Raw genomic sequence first — 22,362 nt, 5'->3', positions numbered from 1 at the left:
GGGACTGGAGAGGAGGTGATGGCTGTGGGCTGAAGTGGGGGACACCCATGCCCGGGGCTGGCCTGCAGGCCCTGCTGTCCCAGGCCCTTCAGCCAGGTGAGGTCTGGGTGAGCCTGGGCTGTCTGGTTATGCTGGTGGGGCCAGGAGGCAGCGATGAACACATGTGTATGTGCATGCACACGTGAACACATGCATGTACATGTATATGCACACACACCAAAGCTTATGTGTACACTTGCATGTACATGTGGTCATATGTACACTTGTGGGCATGCATGTATGAGTGTGTGCTGTGCTCACTTGTGCATGTGTACATGTTTGAATATGCACAGTTCTGTATGCAGTGCTCCTTCTGTATAGACATGTATATGTGTGCATACATGTTTAAAAACATTAGGAGGGAAGGGCCAGCAGTGCTCAGGGCTGAGTTTTGGCTCTCTGCTCAGGGATCATTCCTGGTGGTGCTTGGTGGACCATATGGGATGTCGGGAAGTGCCCGTCCCACTGTACTGTCTTAACAGTGGGATATCACTGTACTGGCCCCTGCACACATACATGTGTGTGCATTACACTCATGCATATGTCCATGGGGCAAGGCCTGCTGACATGGCACATGTGACCTGACTCTGTCCAGAGGAGGGGTCATCGGTGGCTACTGCTGATGTCAACCTCTCTTTTGCAGGTGGGGCAGCCATGGTGCCCCGCTGGGAGCTGGGCCTGTACCTGCTGGCCTCGCTTGGCTTCCACCTCTACTCCTTCCGGGAGGTGTACAAAGTCTCCAGAGGTGAGGAAGGTCGCTCTCCCATGGCCTGGTCTTGGTGCAGGATCATGGGCCTCAGGCTTGTAGTTTGTGGGTCTTGTCTTACCTGTGGTGCTCGGGCAGTGGGAAGAGAGGAGGTGGCCGCCCACCGTCCCTGGGACACAGCTCCTTCAGCCAGCACTGCTGCCCACTGCACCTGCCACCAGCTGCTTCTGGTCCATCAGTCTGTCTGGCCCATCTCTGGGTAACCTGGAGGGTGGAGCCAGGCTGCTCAGCTGCGGCTGTGCCTTGCACACCCCCGCCCACCTGCCCACCCGCCCGCTCGGCTGCCCTGTGGGAGTTCTTCAGCCGCCAGCCCCTTCCCAGGGGCACCCACTCTGCTCTGCAGCATCTTGTCAGCAGGGGGCGCTGGCCCTCACCCTTGGCTCCCCTTGGTTGCGTCTCCCTGACCTCTTTGTGAGAGGGGCAATCCCCAAAGCACCCCACCTAACACCCAACAATGTATACGTATACGTGTGTCTGTCTGGGAGCTTGGGCCCCAGGAAACCTTCCCAGGAGATGGAGTGCTGCGGGGTGGACAGTTGCTCTGGTGGGCAGTGCCTGGCCATGCCTCTGCCTGCCTCTCTGCCCTCATGGAATCTGCCTCCACAGAATACGCCGCCGAGCTGGACCTGGAGTTTGAGCTGGAGCCGGGCACCTTGTTTGGAGGATTCAAGAGGGTACGATGGGCGGGGCGGGGGGGTGGGGCCCCAGCGGGGCTGCCCCTGACTCGTCTTCCTGCTCAGGACCCCACTGACTTTGAGTGGAGCTTCTGGATGGAGTGGGGGCGGCGGCGGCTTGCCTGGCTGCTGCTGGGCCACATGGCCACGTCCCAGCTCGCCAGCTGGCTTATCCCAAAGGTAGGCCGGTGCCAGCAGGACTCGGGGCTGCAGTGTGTCCCCCGGCAGGGGGAGGTGAGGGGGGTGCATCGAGGGTAGTGTGGTTGGTGGGGCAGGGGAATATGTGGGGCTGTGGTCACTATCACTATCTGCAGGATTGTGGTCGCTGTCTGTGGGGCCATGGTCACCGTGGGACTGTGGCCACTGTCATGAGCTGTGGTCACTGTTCGTGGGGCTGTGGTCACTGTGAGGCTGTTGTCACTGTCTGTGGGCTGTGGTCATTCTCCAAGAGGCTGTGGTAATTGTCTGGGACTATGGTGACTGTCCATGAGGCAGCGGTCACTGTCACAGTAGCATCTGCAGTCATTTTAACTTTGAGAGAGGATCCTTCTGGGTCCAGTCCAGCTGCTGTTATTGGGTGCCAGGGGGCCTGTGGATGTCATGTCCACATGCTGGATAGTGAGGGGCCCTTGGGGGGGGTGTGCCTGGCTCTGTCCCCATCTCTCCCTTCTGTCCCCCAGCTCCGGCCCTGGGTACTTGCCACCTACGGAGCCTGGGCCTGCTGGTGCGTGCTGGGTGCCGCGGGGCTGGCCATGGTGGTCCTGTATGCCAGTGTGGCCTTCTGCGTGGCCCAGCTGCACTCACCTCTCCTGTCCTGGCTCAGTGCTCTGCTGCTGCTGTCCTCACTACGGCTGGAGCATGTGGATCAGGTCAAGGCAAGTGTCTCCTTCCAGGGGAGCTGGACCTGCTGACATTGGGGGCACAGGTGCTGGAGGAGCCAGCAGTGGGGTCTCCTGGTGGCCATGCAAGGTGGATGCAGGAACCATGATGGGCTCTCTCTGGTGGCCACGTGGGGTGGTACAGGCCTGTGTGGTTTGTCTTGGGGCTGCCCAGGGTGGGAGGGCCCCTTTCTCCCAGCCTGGTGACATGGATGGCGCCGACATCCAGTCCCCAGGCAGTACCCCCTCCCCCACCTCTGCGGGGCACGGGACGCTGCGAGGGCCTGGCTGGCAGGCCTGACCTGCGTGTGCCTTTGCAGCGAGGCTGGTATGGCTCTGAGGACGAGTTCTACCTGCTGCAGTTCACGCTGGCCGTGCGCTGCCTGCACTGCACCGGCTGCAGCCTGGAGCTCTGCTGGCGGCCGCCCACTGGACCCCGCGCTCACTGCTTCCCCTGGGTGCTGGCCTACGTCTTCTACTACCCGGCTTTCCACAATGGCCCCTTCCTCAGCTTTCCGCGCTTCCTCCGCCAGGTAGGCTGCCTGCCCCGGCTCTCCCCTGCCTGTCCTGGGCCTTGGGTCCCTGCTCTCCCCTGCCTGCCCCGGGCCTGAGCCCTGGCTCTTCCCTGCCTGTGTGTGGCCTGAATCTGTCCCGTGTCCACAGAGCCCAGGTATCTAGTGTGATGGGAGGGGCCTGGGAAGCTGGGGCACTTGATGAGCTTTGCACAGGCCACTACGGGTGACTCCTGTGAACGGTCTCTGACTTTCACAAGCTGCATCAGCTCTGTCGTGGGTGCAGGGGCCTGTCGGGACACCTGGGGTGAAGCCGGGGCCCCCTCCACTGTCTCACACATCCTCTCCCCAGCCTCCATTCTCATGTCCTGCCCTGTGGCCATGATGTAGGTTTTGGTTCTGAGAGCTCAGCCCCCCCATCCTGATGCACACATGGATGTGTGTGTACAGAGGGAGCTGTGCACACATGGGCCAGATTTGGGCCCACAGAACACACATCTGCATATACACAGCACCCATGTTTGTAAATGCAGGCCCATGGGTGCACATGTCTGCAGACCCCCACACATGTACGTGCATAACTCAGTCCATGCACACTGCACAAGAACACACCTGCGCACGTGGCATGTCTACACTTGTACCCACCACACATAGTGGTGTCTAAATAGCAATGTGACACATGAACACATATATGATTCATATACATGTCTCATGCACAGTCCATGCACACAGACTTGTCACTGCCACACTGTACACATGTGGCTGTGTTTACACACCCAGCACATGAACATACATGTGCACACACAGGTCCGGCCGAGACCGGGGGTGTCCAGGGAGGGCCCTGATACATTGTCTGGGGCAGAGCTTGTGAGCGGAGGCCGGGAAGCTGCAGGGCCGGTGCCGACGGGCGAGTCTGCAGCCACTTTCCTGGAAGAAAAAGAGCAGTGGGGACTAGACGTGAATAGGAGTCTGGGGCTGAGAGTGTCCTCATTCCCGGGAGAGCCTCAGCTGGGACATTCACTCGGCCTGACCTCTGAAAGAAGGATGGCAGCAGGAGCAATAGGCAGGAACATCGGGATGTAAGGATCTTTGTGCACGGCAAGGTCCTCGGAGTCCAGCAGGGGGCAGCAGAGCCCCACAGTGGTCTGACAGCCCCAGGGCCTCTGGGATGACTCCCACCCCCAGAAACAAGAGCCTCGCACCCTGTGCATGGCCCAGAGCAGCCCCGAGGCCTTGGGGCCAGCTCGAGGCCAGCTTCCCCCTGGGGGGGGGCCTGGTCCCGCAAACTGCTTCAGCAGACTGGGAGCCAGCCCTGCTGCAAGGCTGAGTCCAGGCTGCAGGGGTTTGGGTGAAGGAACGCCCGTGACTCAGCTTCCCTCCCTCCCGCTGTTCCTGGGCCAGGCCTCTGGCTGGGCAGTGCTCGCCTGGAGGACAGAGCCCACTGCGACCATCTCTCCTCACGCTGAACCCAGCGTGTGGTGCTTCAGGGGAAGTTTCAGACCAGCTGGAGAGTGCTGTCCAGAGAGGTGGCCACGGGGTGTGTGCAGTGGAAGAGGCCGTCCTGCTGATTTCATGTCCTGGAGAAGGAGCCAGACAGACAAGCCCAGTGTGGCCATACTCTGTTTCTGGACGGGAACTGGAAGCAGAATCTGGTTCTGGCCCACTTTGCCTTATGGTGGCAGTCTGACACAAATGCTGGTTTAACCCCCTCCCGCCCCCCACCCCCCACCCCAATAAGAAAATAGCCACAGTCTGGGGGCATTGCTGTGGGCATTTTTGTCTAGGACAAATTTGCAGCCTGGGAAGGACCCCGTGGCAGTGGCAGGGAGGGGGGCTGGTGGCTGGCAGGGGCAGGGGACTCAGAGCCTGCCTTGGCGCTTGGCACTGGGCAGACTTGGGCCTGCAGCCAGTTCGTACTGAACTTTGCCTCGTCTGCTCTGACCTTGTGCCCAGCCACCTGCCTGCCTTCCTCTCCTGGCCCTGGCAGAGTTGTGGGAAGTCGATTACATACGCCACAGGGACTGTTTGGAAGTTTCTAGAAGGAAGGGGTGGGTGTCCGTCTAATACCTGTCTCCCCTGCAGATGCAGCAGCAGGAGCCAGGACCCCCGAGGGTGGGCCTGCTGGCCCTAGCGGCGGGGCTGGGCCGCCTGCTGTGCTGGTGGGGGCTCGCGGAGCTCATGGTACACCTCATGTACACACACGCCATCTGCAGCAGCACACCCCTGCTGAGTGCTGTGTCCGCTTGGACCTTAGGTAACCATCCCTAGAGCTGTGCTGGCCTGGGGCGAGGGGGCGGGGTGGACGCTGGTGGGGGCCACGGGGCACAGGGCAGGGCTGGGGGCAGGGAAATGGGAGGAGCGACAAGGGGCAGGGCCACGGGCCGTTGTCACACCTTTTCCGTCTTGCTTCTCCTGGCACCAAGTGGACGAGGTGGACAGACACCTCTGAGCATTGGGTCCAGTCGTGGGGCTCTTCGGTGTTCTGGACCTGAAGGGAAGCACATCGCAGGCTCCCTCCTTGGGGGGAAGAGCCAGTGCAGACCCAGCCAGCTTTTCTTGAAGACTGTAAACCCAGATCTGGCGTGGATGAGAGGCCGTGTCTGTGGGGTGAAGAGCTGGTAGCATGGGCAGCGCAGAAGGTCACACACCCACCCCGTTTGCCTCAGCCCAGCAGCCTGCTCCCCTCAGCTCACCTCTTTGGTTCTCGTTTCCCTATGGGCATAGACTAATTTTTTTTTTTACTTTGGTGCCACACCAGAGAGTGCCCAGGATTTAGTCTCTGCTCTCAGGCCTTACTCCTGGCAGTGTTCGGGAGATCATATGTAGTGTTGGTGATTGAACCCATGTTGGCCGCATACTTAACCCCACTCTATCACCCGGGCCCTCGGCTCGGGTTCTGAATTCCCTACCGCACTGTGAGTGCGCCCTTCCCCGGAAGCTCCAGAGCCTGGCTGTTACACGGGAGATCTAGTGTCTGTGAGCCCAGGGGTGCCTGTCTGCAGGGAGCTGTCCCAGGACAGCGCATCCTACTTCCTGGGGTCCCTCTGTCTTCCAGGAGGACTAGCGTTGGCCCAGGTGCTCTTCTTCTATGTGAAGTACCTGGTGCTCTTTGGGGTCCCTGCTCTGCTCATGCGCCTTGATGGGCTCACGGCACCGCCCCTGCCACGCTGTGTCAGCACCACGTTCAGCTTCACGGGCATGTGGAGGTCAGTGCTCGGCCGGGGAGGGGCTGTGCAGGTCAGCCACACCAGGGAATCTCTTGGAAATGGAATCCGGTTGCAAGATAAGTGAGGAAAGCCAAACATGTACATGTGTCACACAGTGCACACTCCTGCACACACATACGTGCGCACACATGCATGCACCAACACACGTGCACACGTATGCAGGTACTGACACACGAGCACACACATGCAGATGGCTGTGACCTCACCGCTCGCTGTAGCGGGCTGCTCTCTCGGGCCTTCGTGGCTGTCTGCTTTTTGGGCACAAAGGAACTGACGGGCCCGCGATGGTGGGGGCTCAGGGCCAGGGGAGCCCCGGGTGCCTGCAGCTGGGGGTGTGGCCAGAGCCTGTTGCATGTGAGAGGGAGGAAGCAGGCCCCAGAAGGGCCTCAGCCTGGTGGAGGCCCTGGTTTGATCCCAACCCTGCCTGATCCCCAGAGCACTGAGTGGGGCGTGAGTACCTAGATGCAAGCTGGGAGCAGCCCTGGGCATGGCCGGGTATGGGAATCAACAGACGTTACATAACAAAATACAAAAAAGTACAAAAAAAAACCACCAGAGGCCTTTGTTGCCTGCACTGTTTCCCACCAGAGGGACAGTGCTAAGGGGTCTAGTACTGGAGGGGAGGTGGGTGGCAGGCCCAGGGAGCCCTCTTCTCCCAGAGGATAGGGTGTGACAGGGCCCCGTGCCTCGAGAAGCCCCATCCCGGGCTCCAGCGTCCGGCTGATGCATCTTCTCCACCAGGACTTTCGATGTCGGACTGCACGAGTTCCTCATCAGGTAAGCAGCGGCGGGGGGTTACGCGGGGAAGCTGGGAGGGACACAGCCCCACTGAGCTGTCACTGTGGTGGTCCCTGCCCAAGTCCCTGTGATGGTCCCTGCCGTGGTCCCTGGAGCGGGGCCCCTCTCTGAACCCTCGCAGTGGGGGCCGGGCTGGTTTTGCCTGGGAGCGTGTTGCTTTAAAGGGCACCGGAATGGCAGAACTCCAGCAGCTCTGGGCTCCACAGCTGTGAGCCTAGAAAAAGCTCCAAGCTCAGGGCACTGGGGACACTTAGGCCTTTCACGCAGTCTCCCTCCCCCCCTCAGTGGATCCCTTCCTGGGGGTCACCCTAGCTGTAGCCCCCAGCCCCAGGTTTCATGAACCCCGTTTGTCTGACCAGATTGGCCCCCTCTGCCAGGGACCAGCCATCTGTGGTCCATGTGGGCACACGTGGGGATCTGGTGCACTGGGCCGGCTCCCCACGCACTGGCCGGGGCTTTGTGGGTCCCTGTGAGTGCTGCAGGGCTGGGGGCAGAGGTCGGCTCTTCAGCTGAGCTGGAGATGATGGAGCGTTTCCCGTCACTTGACCCCTTCTGTGGGGCCTTACTGTCAACACCGGCCTGACCTCAGCTTTGACCTGTCAGTGGTGGGTCAGCCCCAGCAGCTTCTCTGGTGTGAAGACTCAGGCCAACCCTGTGCAGGCCACTGGCTGGTCTGACACCAGCTTGTCGGACCCTGGTAACTGAGACTCCTGACACTTCTGTGCTCCCCTTCATGCTCCTCTTGGGCCACTTTTCTTACCTGCAGTGTGTGGTCAGCTTGTCCCTCCATGTCCCACGAAGCCGAGTCCAGAGCGCCTGGGTAGCAGGGAAGGCGATGGGACCTACCGTGGGGGGCTACGGTGATGGAAAGTGGGGTGCACATGCCCACACCTGTGCCCACTCTGCACAAGCCCCTGGGGCTGCTCCCATTGGCCAGGAGGTCTCTGAGTTGGAACCGGTGGCGTCTGCTCAGGACTCTGCCCCATGTTGGCAGGTCTCCGGCCAGGCAGGTTCCTGACGGGTCTGGGCTTTGGCCCTCACCCCACCTCTTTATTTCTCGCTTATGCTGAGGGTCTCTGCAGGGTTGCAGGACTGAACACGCTCGCTCCCACTTTTATGTTTCTTGCTGGGGAATCACAAAGGCATCAGGAGCTGTGGTCCCTGAGCTTCCCACGTGCCAAAAGTGGCATCTGCAGTGTGGTACACGGCGGGACTTTCTGCTCATTCACTTTAAGAAGGTAGATTTCAGGAGGACTGGGCGATCTTGTTTCTGAAAAGGGGGCGGCGGGCAATGAGCTTTGGGCCCCTGATGGTAGGGAAGTGCAAATTTGGGTCCCCACAGGGCTGGCCCCCAGCCTGCCTCATGGGTGTCTGGATCAGGCAGGGAAGCTGATGTGGGTGGGCACAGCAGGGCGTATTGAAACCAGAAGCAGACCGGGGTCAGAGCTGCCTGACTCTGTGGCCAGCCCCCAGGAGTTGCGGACTCCAAGACTCTGTCCAGATTGCTGTGTGAGGTGGTGCGGGGTGACCATGGACCCCGGGGAAGACCCGTGCACAGTGGGAGAGGGCTGCTGGGAGATAAGGTATGGGAGGCCCCATGGTCTTGCCTTGTGTCAGGGCCAAGAGGCACTCCTGGGACTGGGATGAGTCAGGGGTCATGTCTGTCCCCACTCCTGGGCCCCCAGAGGTGGTTCAGACCTGGCCAAGGAGACATGCTGCTCTCACCTGCAGTCTTGGTGACCCCCATTTGCATTTCCGGGACAGCCTGTCCTGTTGCCATGGGGACAGGGAAGAGGAAGCACGGCTCTAAAGTGCCTTGGGTCTGGAATTTTCCATCCCTTTCCCCTCTGGTACCCTGGGGGCAGATTTGCACCCCAAAAGCAAGTGCTTGGTGAGTGCTCCTCTGTACACGGTCCCAAATCAGCTGGGTGTCATCTCCCATGCTGTCCTTCTAGAAAGTGCCACCTGTCCCTGAGCTTGACACACAGTAGACATAGGAGCTGGGCCTGAGGCATCCAGGTGGGCTCTCAGTGTGGACCCCTGGACCCCACACTGCCGGCTGTATGCTGGATCCCCCCATCTCTGCATCCCACCCCACAGACCCCCAAGGCTTGAGCCTCTCCTCCAGGGGAGGGCCCCAGCCCCTCAGTGTCTGGTGCTGAATGTATTAAGCACCCCGGGGCCATGCCTGCACTCAGAGAACCCTGCTCTTGGCTCTTGGATGCTCCCTGTGCTCCTGCTGGGGGGTGGGACTGCGGCCTCATGCAGGGCAGGTGCATGGAGTGGGAGGGCTGCCCACGCTGCCCTGGCCCCTCTGCTGTGGACATGGGGACGCTGCCCCTCCCCCAAGGTCCCACTGGCTTCCCCAGGCCCTGCTAATACATGGGTGCCCCAGAGCTGCCCAGGTGCCCAGGCTCACATGGAAGTGCTTTAGACACATCTCCCACAGGATGGCCAAGCTCTGATCTGCAGGCTGCAGTCACTGGCACTGCTGCCGGCCCCCGGTACCCCGCAGCCCCTCCCCTGCTGCCCTCTGTGTCCCCCGCAGCCCTTCCCCCTGCTGCCCCCATGTGCCCTGAAACCCCCTCCCCCTGATGCCCCCCCGTGTACCCCCGCAGCCTCCCCTCCGCTGCCCATCCCTCATAGCCCCTGTAGCTCCCACACCCTCTGCTGTGGTCACAACTTCCTGCAGCCCCAGGGTCCTAACCCAGCAGCAGGGTGTTTCTGGGGACCCGTGGAGTACTGAGTACTAAGTGCTGCCTGTGCACTGCGCTTCGGTCTCCCTGCATCTCTACCCTCCTGGATTGGCCCCACAGGCAACTCTGGCCCGTGTGAGTGATCGTGGCTTCTCTGAGACTGTCCAAGCTCAGCCTCTGACCCCTCCTCGGCAGCCCTTCCACAGCCCTGAAACTCCTCAGTGGGCTGCTCAGGCATGAGGAGGGAGGAGGAAGCCTGGAGTCCACGCCCCTCACCCACCGTGTGAGAGGAGTCTTCCCACCGTAATATGCATCTGACCCCCCCCCCCCCCCGGTCCAGCTGCCCTCGTGTCCCCTGCCTTGCCCGTGCTCAAAAGCACTCTTAGCATCCTCAGGGTAGGTGGTGGGGACACGGGCTAGCGGCCAGGAAACTCGGGTTAGGGCAGGGCTGGGCAGCCACTCAGGCCCGCGGAGACTCGGCCCCCTCTGCCCTGGCTGCAGAAGGTTCCCAGGCTGTTCTGTAGTAGAGGGGGCTGGGGGCCCAGTAGCGCCATGGAACCAGGATGGTCAGGCTCCCAGGAGGGAGAGGGGCCTGCTGCTGTCCAGGCATTTCCGGCAGAGAAGCGGTTTTCCAGGCCTGGCCGTGGGCCTCCTCGCCACATTGCGTGGTCGCAGGTGGGGACAGGTTTGGCCCCTGCCCTGTGCCCTGACACCCCCGTGCAGTAGTGGGCAGGAGCAGTGTGTTCCCTTAGCTTGCTGGGGTTCTGCTGCCAGCACCCACCTCCCACCTCAGATACTCCCCCTGCACCCCCACACACAGAATGAGGGTGGGAGTGTGGGTGCTGCGCAGTGCCTGGGGTCACGTTCGCTTTGGGTTGTTGTGGCCCCTGGTGTGGAGCTGGGATGGGCTGCTAGTGGGCAGCCCGCCTGGGAAGCAGACCAGCCGCACCAGGCTGGAGGGCCTGATTCCCAAGTGGCTGCTGAGTTACGGTCCTGGCCTGATCGCGCTGCCCCTGTGGTGCTGGGCGCCTCCAAGGAGGTGACCAGGCAGAAGGGGTGGCAACGGGCCGGGACCAAACACTGCAGAATTGCAGAAGTCGTCTGGCTTCTCTCTAGGTACGTGTACATCCCCGCCGGCGGGTCTCGGCACGGCCTGCTGGGAACACTGCTGTCCACAGCACTGACCTTTGCCTTCGTGAGTTTCTGGCATGGCGGACACGATGATCTATGGTGCTGGGCAGCGCTCAACTGGCTGGGCGTCACCGTGGAGGGCGCAGTGCGGAGACTGGCAGAGACCCCGCGTGTGCGGGACAGCCTGGTGAGCTTGGACCCTGCGAGACTGGGTGGGAGAAAGGTAGAGGAAGGTGGTCACGAGTGGACCCCAGCATGGCCATTCAAGTCTCCACGAGCCCAGACATAGAGTAAGACTGGGCACCGCCTGCAGAACAGGCGGGGCTGGCACAGCACGTGGGGCGGGGCTTAGCATGCAAATAGTTGGGATTGGCATGTGGGATGGGGCGGAGCTTAGCATGCAAATAGGTTTGGCTTAGTATGTGGGTGGGGTGGGGCTTAGTATGCAAATAACAGTTTAGTGTGTGGGGTGGGGCTTAGTATGCAAATAGTCCGGGCTTAGTATAATGGACGGGGCGGGGCTTAGCACACAGGGTGGAGCTGGGCCTGGAGTGTGAACTTGGGGCGAGCTTAGCGTGTAAAAGGAGATGGTGCTGCCTGTAATTGCACCTTGGTTGCCTGGATCCCTGTATCATTATGGCCCATGGAGGATGAGATAAATATACAAGTGGACTTCGGTGGGGCGGGGGGAAGTTCCGCCCCTGAAGTTCAGCTATTCAGACCAGACCCTCGTGGCTCAGCATTGTCCACAGCTGACTCTCACGTTTCCTGTGTGCATACTTGTGACATCTAGAGCAGTGTTCCTGAGACACGGAGCTGCTGCCACCTCCACCTTAGTTTGTCTTATCCCAAATTTGAGTATACCGAGCTTGGTGCAGGTCACCCCTTGTTTAGTTTTTTCTTTTTCTCCAAATGTCACCTTCTTATTTAACAAAAAGCCTCACAACCAGTTAAGCACCTTTCCTCCCTTTTATTCTAGCATGTTAGGACTCAGATGAGAGTCTTGCCCCAGCTGGGCTCATGCCAGACCTCAGGTTCAAGGTGTGGGGCCTGTTCTAGAGATAGAGCGTGTGCTCCTGGCAGGAGAGCGTTGCTGGCCTGGGGGATAGTGGAGAGCAGAACCTCTGAGGTTCTACCAACCCTACCTTCCCTTTCTGGGGACACCTCACCCATTAGAGACCCCAGAATCTTGGCTGCCACTGAGGGCTCGTCCCACTGCAGGCAGTGACACTGACCTGGATGGTGTGTGATGATCTGGGCTTAGTCACATTCCTGCAGTGATGGGCTTTGTTCTAGCAGCTCTTTTTCTGAAATGATGCTCACTTACAGGAGGGCTGTCTTTCAGAAAAGCACACAGATACATTGTGTCTTAGTGGTTAGGCTTCCGTGTGTTTGGGTAGTTCTTTCCCATGCAACAGGAATGGAGACAAATGAATTGGTTCCCAGACAGTTTCTTGTGATCATGGCCTGTCTGCACTCTGAGGCCACCGAACCCCCCAGCAGGTCCTTCCCTGTTTGCTGAGAGTTTTATGTATCCAGGGTGGCTTGATTCTTCGAAGCTCAGCTCTGACTCCACAAGCTGCTAGCCCACAGCTCGCATCACCTGAGAGACTGGCGGAAAGCAAATAGTGAAAATATATTCAACTGGGAAACAAGAGGAAGGAGAAAGGGAATTAGCACTTGAGAGAGCGCTGGCTTCTCCTGACTACATAGAGCCAACTACACATCCCAAGTAGAGTCGAGGTCTCCCCCGACTTCACATAAGCCACTTGTGATAAAATGTCTACACCACATCTCAGTTTCTAATGAGGGTAGAAAGTGGTTGGGAGGATCAACAAATGAGATGTGGGGTACATTTCCCCATCCTGCAAATTCCCACGATGGAGAAAAGAAAGTAAAAGGAAGAAAGTTCACATCTGAGCAGAGAGATGGTACCCCCAGGATGGGGAAATGCACCCACATCTCATAGAGAAGTGGCACCCCCGGGATGGGGAAATGTACCTCTTCTCCTCTGCTGAGTTAGTTTCCATACAGTTTTTCCAAACTGCCCTCCTGCCCCAGTCCATTGCCTGGGAGTTGACAACAGGGGAAGCTTGGAGATGTGGATGGTCCAGTTGCTGTTTTGTCAGGTGGGGCCTCGTCCAGGCATGCTCTGGGCCTAGGATCCTGCATCTCAGGTTCACCAGCTTTTCCATGAGTCTTGGGTCTCCAAGGCCTTCATTCTGTGGGCTTGTTTGGGTTCCAGAGAGTCCAGACCCCTCAACCTCTACGTGCAGCATGAAGAATCTGGCAAGTCCAGATGTGTGGAGACAGGTGTTCAAGCATTTGGGAGAACAGAGTAGAGCTCTGGTGTTTGAGAAACTGGGTTTGCCCAGAATGTCTGTCCACTCCCGCTCAGTGCAGGGCCTTCTTTGGAGAGTCATTTACCCATGTTTGTTCAGGCCCTGAGGCTGGAACCGGGGATCCTGTCCCATCTACTCGGGAATCAACAGCAGCCACTGTGAGATGATGGACCGATGAATGAATGAGACAGTGAGTGAGCGATGGAGCAGATGAATGAGGGACTAAGTTAGCAATGAATGGATGGATGGAGCACATTGATGATTAAACAGTGACTAAAGTAATGAGTGAATCTGGGAGTGAATGCAGGAACGAGTGCAGGGACTCTGGAAGGGGTGAAGGCAGGGAAGTGCAGGGGTGGGTGAGGGCAGGAGAAGGTGGGTACAAGGAAGGGTGAGGGCAGGGGAGGGTGGTTGCAAGGATGAGTGAGGGCAGGGGAGGGTGAGTGTGGGGGAAGGTGGCTTCAGAGACAGTAGGGAGGATGAATATAGGGGTGAGGCTGCAGGTGCAGGAATGAGTGAGGGTGGGGAGGGTGGGTGCAGGGGAGAGGCCACAGATGCTGGAATGACTCTTAAGGAGCCTCTCTAGGAAGCTGCGCAGCTCTTCTGTTTAGATTTTGTGTTTGTTTGGGGATGCCTTGACTGTGCTCACTCCTGCCAGGCTCGTGGGACCGTCTGGGTGCTGGGGACGGAATCGGAGTCGGCTGCGTGGAAGGCCAGTGCCCTCCCTGCTGTGCTCTCTCTGGCCCTAGCCCCTCTTCTTGTGCACAGCCAGGGGCGCCTCTTCGTGGTCCCCCTTCTGACCCTCCTGCTGTGTCCCACAGTTGCCACCCTGTTCATCTCTTGCTCTGGGGTAGGATAGGGTGTAGCCTCTCAAGGAAGCTTCCAGAAGGTCCATGGAAACTTTCCCTCTGTTTCAGCACCCCTGTCCGTTTTTAGCTTCTTCCCACTTAGAAAAACGTCAGCAGCTCCCTGTGAGCCATGTCAGGTATATGGGAGCATGTGGGTGCAGCCACCGCCCATATGCTCCAGGCTCTCCAGCCCACCATGGACAAGGGGCCCCCCACACCACACACACACACACACACACACACACACACACACACACACACACTGGCTACCATCACCCCACAGCTTTCTCAAGCCTATGGTCACGTGATTTCCAGGCTGGGGTTGCCATGGAGATGGGAATAAATGCCTGCCCAGAAAAGCCAGCTGGTTTGACACAAGTTCAGTGCAGCCGAAATTATGAGGGGTGAGCGGGCTCTTGTCCTGGTGCTCGACCCCTCTGGGGGTCCGGTTCCAGGTGCAGCTGTGTTCTCGTACTTGGAGGGGGTTGGTGGTCACTGGCACACTGCGCTCTGCCCAGGTCACGGGGACCTTATGGATTCTCCTGCCCCCTCCACAGCACTCCTGGTTGTGGGCCCCATAGATGTGCGGGCTCAGAAGCTGACCTTGGCATGACTTTGTTCTAATCTTAGCCTTCTCCACAGACTTCCAGGCTAGGAGCAGTTTCAACAGCATCTGTGCCTGGTAGCTATGGCAGCCCCCCCCCCCCCTTACAAATCTGCACCTACATGCAGGGTTCAGGCTCGGGGAGCTCCAGCAGCAGCAAGGACCATGTGGCCCACACTCTCCTGGAGGTTGGGGGTTGGGTCCCCCATTGAGACCTGCTTTCCCTGCAGGCCCGGCTGCTGTCAGCCCCCGCTCGCCGCCGACTGCATGCCGCACTGGCCTCCTGTGCCACGGCCGCTCTCATCCTGTCCAACCTGGTCTTCCTGGGTGGCAGCCAGGTGGGCCAGATCTACTGGGACCGGATCTTCGTCCAAGGTACAGGAGGGGACAGAGTGAGGGGAGGCTTGTGCAGGGGAGGAGGGCACGGGCAGGTGGCACGGCTTGGTCTTGGCATGGCGTGATGCTTGTCTGTGGACAACAGTGTGACCTGACACCAGGGTGGCTGTGGTCTGGCATGGCGGAGTGCAGCCCCTTCCTCTCTCTGCCCTGAGTGCCTGTCGCCCAGCTCTGTGCACCCTGGGTCCCCCAACCTGCCCCCACCCCCGGGCTAGCCCTGTGCCGCCCCCATTTACCAAACACCAGCTGAGGGAGCGATAGCACAGCAGGTATGGCGTTTGCCTTGCATGCAGCCGACCCTGGTTCAATTCCCAGCATCCCCATATGGTCCCCCAAGCACCGCCGGGAGTGATTCCTGAGTGCAGAGCCAGGAGGAACCCCTGAGCATCGATGGGTGTGATCCAAAGAGCAAAAAAAAGTAAAACAAAAACCAAACACCTGCTGAGATCTTGCCCTAAGCATGGCTGCTCCAGGAGCACCCACAAGGCCCTGAGTCCCGGGCAGGCACCTCCAGAGGGACTCGGCTTGTGGTGACTGCACCCCCAGATCCACATGACCCCCTCGCCTTTGGTTCCTCCCAAGGGTCTTTGTAGATGCAGCTGGTGCAGGACCTTGTGCAGAAGCCACAGGGGGTCTCGCGGATCTAAGGAACCCAGACGCATTCAGTATGCAGCTGGAGAGGCTTGCGGAGGGGGAGGGGCCCCAGCCTCTGGGGGTGCATGTCTAGTGCCTCCAAGGTTGGGTGGGGATCCAGCTCATCTTGAGCCCTCCAGATGCCATGGGAAAGGCAGGAGGCTCTGGAACCCTTACCCACACCCTGCCCGCAGTTGCGTGGGCTCCCAGTGCCTGCTGAGCTCCCATAACACCCCTCGCTTCCTCCCACTTCTCACCCCAGCCTTGGGGGTGGGTGCTCAGGCACCGGCAACTCCCAGGGTTCTGCCGCAGGCCTGCGCCTCTCGGGCCCTGCCTGCTGTCCGTGCCCTTCAGAGCTGGGAGAGGGCCACTTCCTGCAGGGGCCCGCAGTGGTGGCACAGCCAGACTCCCCTGTTCCCGGGTCACTGGGGTCAGCCACATCTCACAGTGCTGCCCAGCACCCTAGCCTGCTCTTGTTTGACTTGACCCAGAAGGGCCCCAGCCAAGCTGGGGGTGTCCGGGCCTGTGCTCATGTCACTCCAGGGCTCAAAGACCCAGACTGCTGACAGCCCCGTTTGCACCCTGTTCACACCTCATCACGCCCTGTCCCACACCGGGTGCGGGAGAACAGTTGGAGGGGGGTGCCCTCTCAGGTGCCAGGGGTGGCGGGAGTGCGGGGGAGACAGGAGTGAAGTGACAGATGGGCAGGGTGCCCTCTGGGGACCATGTTGCTCACAGCTCTTCTCTCGTTCCCGCAGGCTGGCCCTGGGTGACTCTGTCGGTGCTGGGATTTCTGTACTGTTACGCTCACGTGGGCATCGCCTGGGCCCACACATGCTCGCTGGACTGACCCCAGTCCTGCACCCCGAGACAGCTCCAGCACATGCTCCCTGTTTATCTGATGGGGCCTTGGGCGAGGGAGCAGGGTCCAGGCATGAGGACATGATGCCTCACCTTTGGAGGTCCCAGAACCTCGTTCTGTCGGGAGCTCACGCCCTGGTCCTCTGTCTTTATGGGGCAGGCAGTTCTTGGTGGCAGCCCAGAAGTGGCCTGGGAGAGCCCCAGTGTCTGGGGAGCTCAGCCTCAATCTGGAATGGGGGACAGCCCCCCTGGGCCTGAGAACTCTAGCTCGCACCTGCCACAAGCCACAGCCCATGACTCACAGAACCAGCGCCTGCAGGCATGGCCGGGTGGGGGATGCTCCTCTCCTCCCCCCCACTCCCCGCCAGCCAGTCACATGACTGTGGTCAGTACAGAGGAGCCTTTCTAGGGTACAGAAAGTCCTGATTTGCTCTGAGCCCTTATGGATTTCACTAGGTTGGGGCCCCGCCGGGCCGTGGGGCAGAAGCTAGGCCTCCTGCCCCGGGCACTGTAGCCCTGGGGCCGGTCCAGCTTGCTGGACACTGTTCTGGGACAGTAGGTCTGTCCTTGGGGCTGGCAGGGACCTGCCCCTTCGGAGAGGTGGTCAGCACTGAGCATTTGGATACTCATGCTTGTCCCAAGGTGTTCCTCATGCTTTTTGAAAAAAAATTATTTTTTTAGGGCCACACCTGGCAGTGCCCAAGGATCACTCACGGGGGGCTCAGGAGGCCCTGTAGGGTGTCGGGAATCCAACCTGGGTCAGCCATGTGTCAGGCCAGTGCCTCAGCTTCAGGGCTGTCTCTGGGCCCCCACACTCCACCTGCAAACTCTGGAGCACTGTGAACTGTGGGTCTCCATGGGAATTGCTCATCCCAAGAAACTGGTGTTCGGGGGTTCAGCGGGCGCTGACCGAGGTTTGGCTCCCATCTGGAGGTGCCTCTGTCTGCAGCCCAGGAACATGGGGCTGCAACTCCCATCAGCCCCTGGGCAGACCCTCCAGCCCCTTCAGCCCCTCTCGGGCCTCTCTGTAACTGTGTGAGGGGAACAGACGGGTGAATGTGAGGGTCTGTGTAAAATAGTTTATTATTGTAATAAATAAAAGTAGACTTTTCTGTTTTACAAATATCCTTGTGCTTGTTGAAAAAGGTGGAGATGACGCCTTTCATACATTGGGCTGCTGCTGCAGCATTTGGGGTGCAGTTCCTGGGGGGGCCCTTAGGGGTGGCTGCTCAGGGTGGGGTTCTCGCAGAGCCAGGGGGCCCAGCTGGGGGCTCTTCCTGCAGAAGCAACTCCCCCAACCTGGGGCCCCAGTGCCAGCCCCGCCCCGGAGGGTGGTGAGTCCCAGAGATGGGGCTGGGGAGCGACGGGGAACGCCACTCGGGTCCCCCGGGGATATGAGGGAAAACAGAAGCTGTAAATTCACATTCTTTGCTAGAACTGGGTGCCTTGAGGCCTGATACCTTTCTCCCACAGCTGCTGTGGTGATGGCACAGGGGACCCCTGTGTGACGGGGGAGGGGGACAGGAGACCCACTCATGGTCCTGGAGGCTGAAGCACTGTTATTGTGAAATCTCCAGTGATCTGGGTGGCCCCAGGCAGTCTGGGGGACACGGAGGTCTGCAGCCAGGAGAGCGCCCACCCAGGGTGAGGATGAGAAGGGGAGCCAGTTGTAGAGCCAGCTCTGAACCCTCAGGGCTGGGCACCAGGCAGGCTCCAGCTGACCTCTGGGACTCAGGGGGCAGCCAAGGGGGCTAATGTGACAGCCCGTCCCGCCAGGGACCTCCCGACAGACACCGAGAACCCCGTCCCCTGTGCCTGGAAAGGGCAGCGCAGTGCTTGTGACTGGGTCCTGCGCTCCTGGGCAGCCGAGCAGAGCAGCTGCACACCTGATGGTCTGGCTGGTTTCTGAGAAAGTGACAGGAGACTGCCCTTGGGCCCAGCCAGCCAGAAGGACCCTTGCAGGCACAGGGCAGGCAGCAGCGGCCTCCATCGTCAGCCCGGGGGCTGGCGAAGGCTTGTCCCGCAGCTCCACGCCAGCCTGTCTGGGGACCGGTCCTGCTCAGAGCAGCAAGGGGGCATGTCCAAAGCTGGCTCATGCCCAGGCAGCATCCCGCAGCCTGCTCTCGACTTGTCCCTCCTCTGCTCACTGAGCCAGTGCATGAGTCCCCCCTCCCCTATACACGGGGTCAGGCAGGTGCCCCATAGGACTCGGATCTGCCATGGGAAAGGCCTCAGGTGGGTGGCCAGACCTCAGGACCCAAGTCACCGCCTCTTGGCTGTAGGGTACCTTCCTTCCTTCCTTCCTTCCTTCCTTCCTTCCTTCCTTCCTCCCTCCCTCCCTCCCTCTCTCCCTCTCCCCCTCCTTCCTTCCTTCTCTCCTTCCTTCCCTCCCACCTTCCCTCCCTTTTTTCCTCTGCTTTTCTCCCCAAGGGCCCTGAGCCCCAAGGAAAGGGGGACATTGCAAACAGAGCCCAGTACCCAAGGAGCCCAGGGGCAAATACCAGCACCCCAAAGTCTGTGCAGAGGAGAACTGAGCCATGTGGGGGCCCGGGGGCCTGCTGAGGAGCCATCTCGAGTACATACACGAGTGCACATGTGTGCACGTACATGAGTATACACGTATGTACATGAGTATTTACACGTATGTACCTACGTGAGTCAATGCCTGTTACATACCCAAGCCCCCCTGACCCGGGGCGGTTTCTGCTCAGCAGGACCTGAGCTCAAGGCCCAGGGATGCCACAAGACACTGTCCTCCCCAGCCCGCAGTCCCTGGACACCGCAGGGCGCCACCCGGCTCGTCCCAGCCTCAGCTGGCTCTGAAGTCGTCCTGGTCCTCCTCTGCGGCCACCGCCGGGGATGGGGGCCCTGAGACGTCGAAGAGCTCCTGTGGGGACTGAGCGGGCCGGCGGGCAGCCAGCAGGCGCAGCACCTGGCCCAGCTGCTGCTCCAGCCGGGCCACCTGTGCGCCCAGCGCCTGCAGGTCCTCCTTGAGCTCCAGCTTCACCTCCAGCACGGCGGCCTGCAGCGTCTGCTCGGGGATGGGGTAGAAGGGGTGCTTGGCCTCGGGCAGCACGGGGCTGCGGTCCTGCGGGCTGCGGGCCTCGCCCACACTGTCCAGGCGCAGGTCGCTCCTGGTGATGCCGCTGTCACACGAGTCCGTCTTCTTCAGCGTGGCCTCGCACGCGGCCTTGCCCCGCTCCCGCAACGTCTCCATGGACTCGGCCTTGGACACCTTGTCCCAGTCCTCAGCCCTCCCGCCTGCCGCGTCCCGGAAGCGGGCCCAACCCCGGCGCTTGGCGCCCTCCACGCCGGCGGCCTTGGGGCCCAGGCCCTCAGCCCCCGGTGCCTGCAGCCGGGCCTGGTCGGAGGCGCCCGGCAGGGCAGCCTGGAAGGCCACAGGTGTGGCGGGGCTCTCGCGCACGGTCACCACGCTGGCCTGCACCACGCAGGACTCGGGGGCTGTGCGGCCGCCCTTCTCCACGTCCACATCTTCGGGGTCGCGGCCCCCGCGCTCGGCGGCTAGCCGGGCCTCCTTCTGCTGCCGAAACCGCTGGAAGAGCCGGCGGACCGGGTGGTCGGGGGGCAGCACCAGGGGCGCCTCGTCTTTGCGCTTCCTACGCTCCTCCTCCTCCCGCTTCACGTCACTGATCTTGCGGAACACGATCTGGGGGGCGGGGGGGGAGCAGAGGAAGGACACGCGGGGTCAGGGGTCTAACCGGAGCCTCCCTGCTGTCCACGCAGCTTGCTGGGAGCCGGGCTGGACCCCCCCCCCACCGCCCCCGGGAGCAGCAGGGCCGAGGGGGGACACCACAGGGACAGTGAAGTGCAGCCACTGCCCACACCCCGACTGTGTGAGGCCAGACCCAGCCTTTCCTGAACTCCTGAACCCGTGTTGTCACGGCTGTCGTGCACCCCAGCCCAACTGCCCGTGACCTCCTGGAAGCTCCATCATGTCCTGACCAACCCGGGTCATTATGCCACGCACCCCAGCCGCAGCAAGGAAGGTGCAGTCGGGTGGGGCAGGGCGGTGCCCACTGGGAAGCGCAGACCGACAGGCTCTGCACTGCTGCCCAGGAAGGCCCTGAGCACCCACTGCGGGCTTGGGAGCAGGAGTCCACCTGGGCTGCCTTCCGTGAGCAGCCGTGTGGGGGAGGGCACTGAGTGCATGGGGGTGCAGTGTGGGCAGGGGAGCTCATGTACTGGGTGCAGGGACAGACAGGGACTGTGTGTCCACGCTCCGTCCTGGAGTGCTGAAACCCAGATGGACGGCAAATGCCTGGCTCGGCACCTGGAGACGGCATGCATGGAGACTTCGCCCTGGGAGCGGCAGAGTCACAGGCACGGCACGGGACTGAGCAGTTCACCCAGGCGGGGGCGAGGCTCCAAGTGTGTCCCTCGGGGCGCTGGGACACAGGCACTGACACAGGCCTTGCACCTGGAAGCCCAAGTGTGACCCGCACTGTGGTTCCCAGCCCTGGCACTGGCCTGGTGGACCATGTGTTGCTGGGATCCCTGCTCACTTCTTAGGGACGGTCCCCAATGTCCCTGCTGGCACTTAGTGCTGGCCCGGAGCCCTGGGACAGGTGAAAGTGCCATCTCACAGGGCCCAGTGTCCACTGAGGTACAAGGAGCAGGTGCCCAGTTGGAACCCATCACCAGCCTCTGCAGCGGCGGGCACAGGTGCCGCCCAGTATGAGGCTAGTCTCGCCACTGCAGGGAGCTACGGGCTGGGTGCCCAGAGCTGGACACAGGCCCACAGGCCTCTGCCCCACATCCCTAGGCCTAGCCCATTTATGGCCTTGAGCCTGGTGCCCACTTTCTATTATACCCAGGCTGCACCCTAGGGGTCATTCAGGAGGTCAGGAGACAGAGGAGGAAGGCGGCTGAGGAGAAAGCAGGGGTTGGCAGCAGCCGCCACAGCACTGAAAGGAAATGAAGTTTTTCTCCCTGGTTCTGTGGGCGCTTCTGGAGCAGCACAGAGGTGCGTGCAGGTACACGCAGCACACATGGGCATGGACATGTACAGACACGTGTGAGCATGTGTCCAGGCTGGGCCTCAGCTGGGCTCACACATAGCTCGAGCAATGAGCAGGCAGGCACGGGTCTCGCTGGCAACAGGCTCAGCTGCCCAGCCAAGGGGCAGAGCCTCAAAGCCAGCACCGGCCCCACCGTGAGAAGGCAAAGGCCGGGGAGGCCCAGCTGAGGCTGAAGGTGCTGCGGGGTCCATGGGGCACCAGCATCTGCAGCCGGAGTGTCGCGCGTCCCCGTGCCTCTCCAGGTCCCCATCCTGCGGCGGCGGCTGCTGCAGGTGCGGTGCTGAGACAGTCAGATGTCCCATCCCTCAGCAGGTGCCTCACAGATCTGCCTCAGTGACTCGGCATGTCCCCACAGGCAGGCACAAGACGCCACAGGTACCGGGAGCTCAGCCCCCGGCCAAGGGCATGGGGGGCATGGCTGCAGGGCAGTGGGGCGCAGACTGAGAATGATCTCTCCCGGCCCCCTAAAACACTCAGCAGCAAGTCCCTGCTGCCCACCCCCACGAGCCTGTGAAGTGAGCGGCAGCCCCCCGTGTGCGACGGGGTTGAAATGGGGCCCTCCATCCTGCGGAACCTGTGGAGTCAAGGACGCAGCTGGTGGCCAATGAAAAGCAGCGTGATGGTTAGTTGATTTCATACACCCCTGCCCAGCCTCAAGGTCAGAGGTCAGGTGGCACCCACCTGCAGCCCGGGATTGACCTCTTACACACTGTGGTGGAGGCTGAATCAGCCCCCAGCGACAGTGGGGACCTCCAGGGCACCCTGTCCCTACCCACCTCTGGTCACAGGAAACCCTCAGACATAACTGATGTGGGCAGACCCGTCCACCCATGGGAGACTGAGCCCGTGCCAGGCTCACTCTCATTTTCGCCCATTGGCCGCGACAGGGAGGAAGGAGGACAGCCTGGCCTGGGGGCC

The 22,362-nt window shown here is 60.9% G+C and overlaps 2 protein-coding genes across 3 annotated transcripts in view; one reads left to right on the top strand and one right to left on the bottom strand.

Moving 5' to 3' along the window:
• The first annotated feature begins 688 nt into the window (after window positions 1-688).
• Window positions 689-16,608, top strand: HHAT (hedgehog acyltransferase). Its single transcript, XM_056110504.1, has 11 exons — window positions 689-784; window positions 1,412-1,479; window positions 1,546-1,659; window positions 2,160-2,358; window positions 2,682-2,890; window positions 4,952-5,123; window positions 5,925-6,075; window positions 6,838-6,873; window positions 10,707-10,908; window positions 14,746-14,890; window positions 16,303-16,608. Exons 1-11 carry the CDS (start codon window positions 694-696, stop codon window positions 16,392-16,394), a joined length of 1,479 nt encoding a protein of 492 aa, XP_055966479.1. The 5' UTR covers window positions 689-693; the 3' UTR covers window positions 16,395-16,608.
• A 2,214-nt stretch (window positions 16,609-18,822) lies between these two features.
• KCNH1 (potassium voltage-gated channel subfamily H member 1) overlaps window positions 18,823-22,362 on the bottom strand; it is a 68,487-nt gene continuing 64,947 nt past the window's right edge. For both annotated transcript variants that reach the window (XM_056110500.1, XM_056110501.1), the window contains exon 11: window positions 18,823-20,072. In XM_056110500.1, the coding sequence (XP_055966475.1) occupies window positions 19,215-20,072 (858 nt within the window). In that variant the 3' untranslated portion in view covers window positions 18,823-19,214. The remainder of the gene's footprint in view (window positions 20,073-22,362) is intronic.

This window comes from Sorex fumeus, unplaced genomic scaffold, assembly GCF_029834395.1.
Source record: "Sorex fumeus unplaced genomic scaffold, SorFum_2.1 ptg000010l, whole genome shotgun sequence".
NCBI lineage: Eukaryota > Metazoa > Chordata > Mammalia > Eulipotyphla > Soricidae > Sorex > Sorex fumeus.
Note: the sequence above shows the minus strand (reverse complement) of the source record. Positions and strands in the feature narration are given on the sequence as shown.